This window comes from Nicotiana tomentosiformis, chromosome 3, assembly GCF_000390325.3.
Source record: "Nicotiana tomentosiformis chromosome 3, ASM39032v3, whole genome shotgun sequence".
Classification (NCBI taxonomy): domain Eukaryota; kingdom Viridiplantae; phylum Streptophyta; class Magnoliopsida; order Solanales; family Solanaceae; genus Nicotiana; species Nicotiana tomentosiformis.
The window spans coordinates 12,669,893-12,678,398 of record NC_090814.1 but is presented as its reverse complement, the minus strand read 5'-3'; the positions used below and the strand labels follow the sequence as shown (position 1 = coordinate 12,678,398).

Here is an 8,506-nt window from a genome sequence, read left to right as displayed (position 1 = left end):
TCCTCATAACAAATTTGACGACGTTGTCTTAAAACTTTCACTATGGTGTCGTTAAGACTATATTCTTTCATACTCCAAATAATTCTTGAATCCGAACAATGATCATTAATATCATCAAAACGAAAACTTTTCTTGAAACCAATGACTGAACCTTTCTTGTCGAAAACAGGTTTACTCTTGTCGAGTACTTTCCATGAGCCGCCACCTCCTACAATTGACCTTCTGAAGTTCTTACAACGGGCTGATGTTTTCTTTAACTGCGTAAAGACATAATCATTAGTCGTCGTATCCAAGTGTTGGAATAATTGAGAAGGCTTATCGTTACCATACAATTCAACAAGTGGAATAGGATGACATCTCATAGGAATGCCACAAACGAACTTCAAAAGATGGCTCATTACATGTTCATCATTGTACGGCTCCATTCTGCATTCGCTTTTCATCATCTTCTGTTTAAACGAAAAGAACAGAACAAGTACTAAATGTGAAAAGAACAACAAGATACTAATGTGAAGTTAGACTTTAGATACTAACTAAAGAGAGAGCGTAAGAAAACTGTTGAAAGAGATCAGGACAAGACCTTGTTATATATAGAGAAAGCGTGGAAATAATTAGGAAACCAAGAAATCAAGAAACCTTAAAAAGTATTTCCTACTTCTATAAGGAAACAAATTAGAGAACTCATGGACCGAAGGTATTTCGGAATACGATATGGTACACTAAATATGGGGGGAAAGGAAAACTATCAAACAGTGTAAATAATTTTGACAAGTAATGTTATGCAAAATAATATATTTAATTTATAGTATAGAATGGTAACTGTAAATTGCTTCGTTAATTTTAATCAAGGATTTTGCAGGCTACTTAATAAAACTCCATTTAAATGACTCTATTTCAATTCTACGTAATCCAAAAAATTCGACATTATTCTACTTTTATACAATTCACATCATAACTTTGATATTTTAAATTATTCAATTTTAACCTTATATATGACATTTTTTCTATCAATTCAAGTTCTACCCATTATTTCAATATTTATTTTTGTTTTACAATGTTGCTAATGTAGTTAGGGACAAATCTACTCTGTCATTACAAAAATAGGTTAGATTTATCTTAACTAATAGTAAAAGCTTTCTAATACACGGGCATTTAATACAAGCGAATTCATAACTACTGCAGCGTAACCTAGTCAAATCCGTAACTATTGCAGCGTCAAGTTAATTCATAACTACAGCTTCGACCAAAATGTAGTTCGCATGGCCCCTTTTGTTGCTCAGTTCCCCAAAAAAGGGGATTCAGAGCAATTCGAAATAATCCAAATTTTCTCCTAAACTTTAACTTGTCCGAGATGTCTTTACTCTTTAGTAATATACCATCCCAATTACTCTCTCCCTTTCAATTTATGTGAACTCATTTGACTGGAAACGAAATTTAAAAAAAAAAAAAAAAAAAAACTTTTGAACTTGTGGTGTAAAATGAAACACATTTATTTTGTGTGGCTATAAATCATTGCATAAAGGTAAATTGTTTCCAAATATGAAAAGGGGTAATTCTTTTTTGCACAGACTAAAAAGGAAATAGGTTCACATAAATTGAAACGGATGGAATAGTATGTAATGAGATTTTACCCTTTTCGAAAGTTGAGCGGTTTATTATTTGAAATTATAATTTATTTACGGAGAAAGGGAAAAAAATAAAAAACAAAAAACATGTATCCAGTAGGATTGTCACGAGACTCATGACATCTATATAGCATACAACTTAAATTTGATCAAGAAGAATGTAAAAATGAAAAGGTAATTAAGAAAATATTTTATAAAATACAATGTAAACTGAAAAAGTTACAACTTAAGGTACCAAATATATGCCAACTCAACTGCAAGGATAAGTTTAATATTTTGGCATTGAAGACGAATCCAAGAACCAATGGGCATCAATTCTTGCAAGGCTTACAGATACCACTTAAACTTGTTGTATAAAGAGAAGAAACTCTACAAGCTATTATTTTCCCACAAGATAAGCTATGCGATACTATCTCACATTTTGGGTTTTTCCCATAAGATGAAGCGACATGAATAACGAGGATTCATATAGATGACCCCAAATTGATTGTGATTGAGGAGCAATAGTTGTTTTTGACGTTGTTCCTGTTGTTGTATAAGCTCTGCGATACCATTTCGTTTTTGGGATTTCAAACCTTCATTTCAACCAAACAAAACCACTTCAATCATGGTCTGTTGGCATGGGGTCATCACTGTTGCAAAGCATTAATCCCCACGACAAAGAAGATTTTAACAGCACTGACATTCCCAATAGGCTTCTCAAGTATAACAGTTTTAGAAGTATTTTGAGTTGATGTTTTAAATGAGAACCTCCTATAGGATGCCAAACCTTGACCCCAGTTGCTTGCACTTATGAAATGAACTTGATGTATAACAAATGCCTCAACTCCATTCACTTCATATGACATGTTCCAAAGCATTGGAACATCTCCAGCAAGTTTTTATGAACCTACTAATACAGCTTCTCACGCAGAAAAACTAACCAATAGAAAACCAAAACAAGAGAAATAGAAAACAGAAAGGACCAAGATAGTTCTGTATACAACAAACTAAATGGATTGTGAACTCTAACAAAATTGACCTGTTACTGTATTCCAACAGGATGATTAGTAGCATAGTTATCACTATTTAAGGCAATGAATGTGTGAAGAGGAAATGAGGCTATTGATATGACTGACCATACTACGTACCAAAACATAGAGATGTAAAAGTAGACATTCTGAGGAAAAAAAGATGAATAAAGACAGAGGTCCAAATATTTTTTTGCTCGGACAAGTTAACACAACTCTTAAATTCTACAATGAGCTCAGAATCCACACTCACATGGATAATAAACATTGTTCGCAATATTCCGGATATAAAATGTTTTTGTATCTGTCACCAACCAAGAAGTAGAAGCTTCAAAAGAGCCATCCGAATATAAAGACCATTCTTAGCTTGTCTGAAATAAGCAGCCCTTGGATCTTCATCCACATCAACAGTTATCTACATGGATTAAACATGGAAATCATATAGCATAATTGTGACACGAGAATAGAAGGAATCACATGCCAAACTATATAACAGAATTTAACCTCATCAAGTCTTGGCAAAGGATGCATCACTACTGCATGTTTCTGCATAGCATTTAAGACACCCAGATCCACGATATACTTCCCTCGAGCTTCTTCATACAAATCAACCCTCTCTCCAAATCTTTCTCTTTGAATACGAGTTTGATATACCACATCACATTTAGAAGCCACCTCCACCAGATCAGCACTTTCTTCCCACTGAACCCCCATTGATGTCAAATAATCCTTTATATCATCCTAAAATGGAAATTAAGAACAAGAGAGGCATCTTTTATTAATCTGTAACAATTCCTATATTATCAAACAAAAATAAAACATTATGTAATTACATTTGAGTTTAAAGAACAAAAGTTCATTTAACTGAATCAGAAGCAACGCTAATTACCGGCTCAAGATAATCAAAGTTTTATCTTTTGTCAGTCATACCTTCATTTTAACTACATCAGGGGACACAAAGTAAATTTTCACATCTTGGTACTTCGCGAGCAAGTAGGCAAGTGAACGAACTGTCCTCCCATAAGCTAGATCACCAACAAGTGCAACTTTAATACCATCAAGTTTTCCTATTTCTCTTTCGATGGTATACACATCTAGAAGGGCCTGTTTCAGATAAAATAAGGATAATTACTGTTGCGGTTCGAGAAGAAAAACTAGTCTAAGAAGAATACTATGATAAAGAAAATCATGTGCACGTCTCATGTTTTATGTACTATATTATGTAGCTTCCACCGCTTAGTTCCCTATATGATATCCAGAGTTTTTTATAAATTATATTGGCAGACGAACAACTTAAAACACATGACAGGGATATTTACGTAGTTAAGAGCCCAAGCCATTAGTGATCTCCATGTGGAATGCATAATCCAAACAAGTTATAATCTGTTACCTGTCAAAGGGGAAAAGATAGAATAACCCACATAACAGCTTATGGCTAGTTACCTACGAGTAGGAAAACTGAACATTCACATAGTGATTCTAACAAATAACTAGTACAAAAATTGAGAAGGAAAAAAGAGAATGGCAGAAAAAACAGAAGCAAAAAGTAGAAAGGAAAAGGTAAAAAAAGAGAAGAAAAGGTATAATGGAAAGACAAAGAGAGAAGAAAAAGTAGAAGTAACTCTCTGCGCTTGTATGTACAGGGGAGGACAAAAGAAGTATTAAGCTTAAACAACACCAAATTGAAATTCTTTCGCAAGTTCAAAAAACAAATTCATGGATAGACGCCACCTACGATTATAGAGTTTGCAACTTAAATGCAGTTTCAAGAGATGCAAAGAAAATGATTGATTGAATTGTAAGTTGTAGCAATGCTTATCCACCAAAAGAAGTTAGATTTGGAACAATTGCAGTTAAATATATATTAACTAGACAGCTTTAAGTAATTCTAGCCTCAAAGTCTCTAACCTACAACGAAAAGCATCTACAATAGGAGCAAACCTGAGTTGGGTGTTGTCCAGGACCATCTCCAGCATTTATAATTGGAATACTGGCAGTAGCTGCGGCTCTTTTAGCAGCACCACTTTCAAAATGTCTCATAACAATGATGTCAGAGTACCCTTCAACAGTTCTAATTGTATCTGCAATTCAAAATTCTATTGTAATAACCCAACATCCTATTGAAAGTGGAAAATTACTTCAAGGAAACTAATGAAGAGATACCTTCCAGCGTCTCTCCTTTTGCTGCAGATGAAAATTCGCGAGCATTTTCCGTTGTTAATACTTCCCCGCCTAAACGTTTCATGGCAGATTCAAATGAAAGTCTAGTCCTAGTTGAGGGTTCATAGAAGAGAGTGGCCATTAGATAACCCTTAAGAATCTCGCTTCCCATCGAGTTCTTCTCAATTTTCTCCATCTCCTGTGCCACTTCAAATATGGCACTGAGAGTATCTCTATCAAACTGCTGAGCTTCAATTACATCATCAAGCTGAAACTTACTCCCCACCATAGTTAAAGACTTATTTTTCACCTCCAATGCTCTGCATTGGAATCCTCCCCTATTTGTTGGCATAACGCATTGATTTCCGCCTTTTTTAAACAATTCAACAGCGAATGACAACTGTGATTTTGACATGTCAGCAAGTAAACAAGTAGGTTTACAGTGCACAGGTTGCTTTAACCATAAATTATTGCCTCCAAAGTTAGAATAACTCATTCTAGGAGGTGACACAAGTATTTTCCCATGGAATACATGTGAAGAAAATGTTGAGGAAATAGCCATCAACAATAATCAGGATAACTCACCTGCAACAAAAAAAGGATTAATTTAGAAACTACACCAATTAAATAGTACACCACATCAAGTTTCCATAACAAAGCTAGAGGATGCAAAGTCAGGAAACAAAGCAGTAAACAACCAATGCAAGAAACATTAAACTAAGCTTAAAACAGCAAATAAAACACATAAGTTACAAATATCAACCAAATGAAAAGGCAAGAAGCTGCTATAACCATCTAAATCTACTCTAGGATAAAAATCACACTTTTTTATGAGTATGGTGTTCGGGCCAGTGTACGCTCACCTGGGCTATTCCACCAGGCAGAGGTGAACCCAGGATTTGAAAGCGGCGGGGCACCACTATCTTTATCTTAGACATGTCAATTACCGGGGATGGATCCAGTGCCTCGCCATCGATGCAAAGTATAGTTTTTTTGTGTGAAAACCCACCAAAATTTCAACAAATATTAAATCTAAACCTATAATTTTAAAAATACAATTAGTTAAATGCTAAGAACCTTACATGTCGAACCTATCAAAGTAAAAATCACAGAGCTACCTTTGCCAATTACAAGCTAAAATGTTTGGCGTGCAACTCTCTGAAAACTTAAAGATTATGATAACTTATGAGAAAAGTACAAACTTCACAACCATCGAATATCATTAATTTAGTACAAATATAACAAAAATACATCAGCTATTCATACTTGATCTCGACAAGCTTTCATATTCTAAAAATGGTCCATTACAATCCACATGAAGATGCTTCCGTATTTGTTCTAGGTTTTAGTACTAACCTAATGTAATTATTAATTAAACTAATCCCATAAAATTGACAATGACAGTCCACAGAAAGATGCTTCAGTATTTGTTTAATACAATTATACAAATAAATAATTCATTGTTTGTGGTAATATTTCTTATTCAACTCAATTAAATATTAACCCTAGTTCCTACTAATTTGTGAAAAACAGAAATCATAAAAGAATCAAAGTCAAAATATGCTTGAATAAGTATAATCTATATTAGTCATTAGAAAGAGGTGAAGAAGACCTTTACAGAGCTATAGAGATAGGTCTACAAAGTGCCGCTGCCGAAGGGTGATGTTTTTCTTGGACTTTGTCAGCTCTCTAGTTTTGTAGCGCTTAATTGTAAATGAGCTGTCAAACTCACTTACTTTTGCATCTTCTTGATGCCTTTAATGATATATTCCACTTACTTCATCAAAAACAAAGGGAGGCCGGTTCTTGTCAGATGCTGACTGCTTTCTGTAGTTAAGTATGACTGAGATAAGAGTGGATTATGAACTATGACCTAGGTAAGGGTTTCTGTTGATTACAAGAAAAGGGGAAAAAGAAGCTTGACTATACTAACTTGTTGACTGCAAAAAGAATTTTTTTTTTAAAAGGAAATTAGTTGCTGGAGTTAGATTCTGTTAACTGTCATAAGTCAAAAAGAAATTAGCTGCTGGACTTGGAATTCAAACTCCGGTTATCAGAAACCCTAGAACACTTGAGCAAGCAGGCTACTCTGCATTTGTTGACGGGTCCTAGTTAAATATATAACTAAGTTCTATGATAAATACACATATAGATACAGAATTTTAAGTTCTATGATAAATACACATATAGATACATAATTTTTGCTGAGGTTTACAGGTGCCGGTGAACCCTTTATGTTTAACATATTTCCACTTTTGCCACCAGATACCTGCTACTTCCTACCAACACAGGTACGGGTAACTCTACCGACCAAGGCTTACAGCTTGTTTGGATGGTTGTTACATATTGTTTCATAATGTATCGTATCGTATTGTATTGTACTGTATCGTTTGATAAATACAATATTTGGATAGATTGTATCGTTTGCTGTCGTTTTATGATATCACGCACCATCAATATGAAGAATAGACTTGCAAAATTATAAAGAAAAATTATGATACAGGTTAAAATTATTGTATAAAAAGGTAGTGTAAATGATAAAATAAAATTATTTAATAATAATGAAGGGTGAGATGAGAGAAAAAGACAAGATAACGACGCGACCACACCAAATCGGTCGTTACATAAAGTGGCACATTTCGTAACGACGGATTTAACGATACGACACAATAAAATTTAAGTAACAATCAAAACAAATATTGTATTTAAAGTAACAATACAATACAATACAATAGGTAACAACCATCCAAACAAGCTGTTAAGAAAAATAGAAATATATAATAAAAAGAAAGCTCTTTTATAACATCAATACATCAGCTACTGCAAATTTGCTATAAACCCATATAACAAAAACAAAAACAAAAAAACGAAAATATGACACAACAACATTAATCAGCAAAAATGACAAAAAATTGTCGAGCTTCAAACTAACAAAATATACCGAAAAAACAGTTCTAGTTGCCACAGAGTTCTGTCTAGAGAGCAAGAGAAGGTTGGGGATTTTGGGTGGGGGGAGATATAGAGGAGAACTTACAAAATTGATTTTGCCGGGCCGGCAAAAGAGATCGTGAGTTCGGCGTCTGCTTTAGAGTGACAGAGTGAGGGTGAAGAAAAAAGCTCCTGCAATATTTTAAAAAAGAAAATCAAGGAAATCTTATATAGCAATAAAAAGATGGGTAAGGGTTTTAAAGTCTTATAATATAGGACCCTAATCCAAATAGGTCATGAACAACTTTTCTTTTTTTCAAAAAAATAATTTGAAAACCATATGTCTATGTATTTATTATATATTCTCTCCCTTCACTTTTATTTGTACATTATACTAAAAATATATTTTTACTTTTACTTGTCCAGTATACACTATACTAAATCAAGAGAAATACAATCTTTTTTCTCTTGTTTTTCCCTTGTCATTAACTACTCATTCCCCAAATTATTTATCAAGACTTTTAGAAATGCTATCATTATTATGGGTAAATTGTAAAATACATACTTTATTTATTTTTTCTTAACAACTTGTTTTGATGGTTGTTACTTATTATATTATATCGTATTGTTACTTTAAATATAATATTTTTTATTATTATTACTTAAATTTTATTGTATTGTATTGTTAAATCCGTCGTTACGTAGTGACGAAAAGTGCTAGTTTATGTAATGACTGATTTGATGTTGCGGCATTGCTACCTTATTTTTTCTCTCTTCTTGCAT

The 8,506-nt window shown here is 33.4% G+C and overlaps 1 protein-coding gene across 1 annotated transcript; it reads right to left on the bottom strand.

Annotated features, from left to right (window-relative positions):
- Positions 1–2,782: 2,782 nt before the first annotated feature.
- Positions 2,783–7,954, bottom strand: LOC104108348 (aspartate carbamoyltransferase, chloroplastic). The gene is made up of 6 exons (XM_009617357.4): positions 7,830–7,954; positions 4,799–5,380; positions 4,577–4,716; positions 3,566–3,739; positions 3,140–3,376; positions 2,783–3,050 (listed from the first exon to the last, which is right to left on the bottom strand). The coding sequence occupies exons 2-6, from the start codon at positions 5,355–5,357 to the stop codon at positions 2,943–2,945; spliced, it is 1,218 nt and encodes a 405-aa protein (XP_009615652.1). The 5' UTR covers positions 5,358–5,380; positions 7,830–7,954; the 3' UTR covers positions 2,783–2,942.
- Positions 7,955–8,506: the final 552 nt, after the last annotated feature.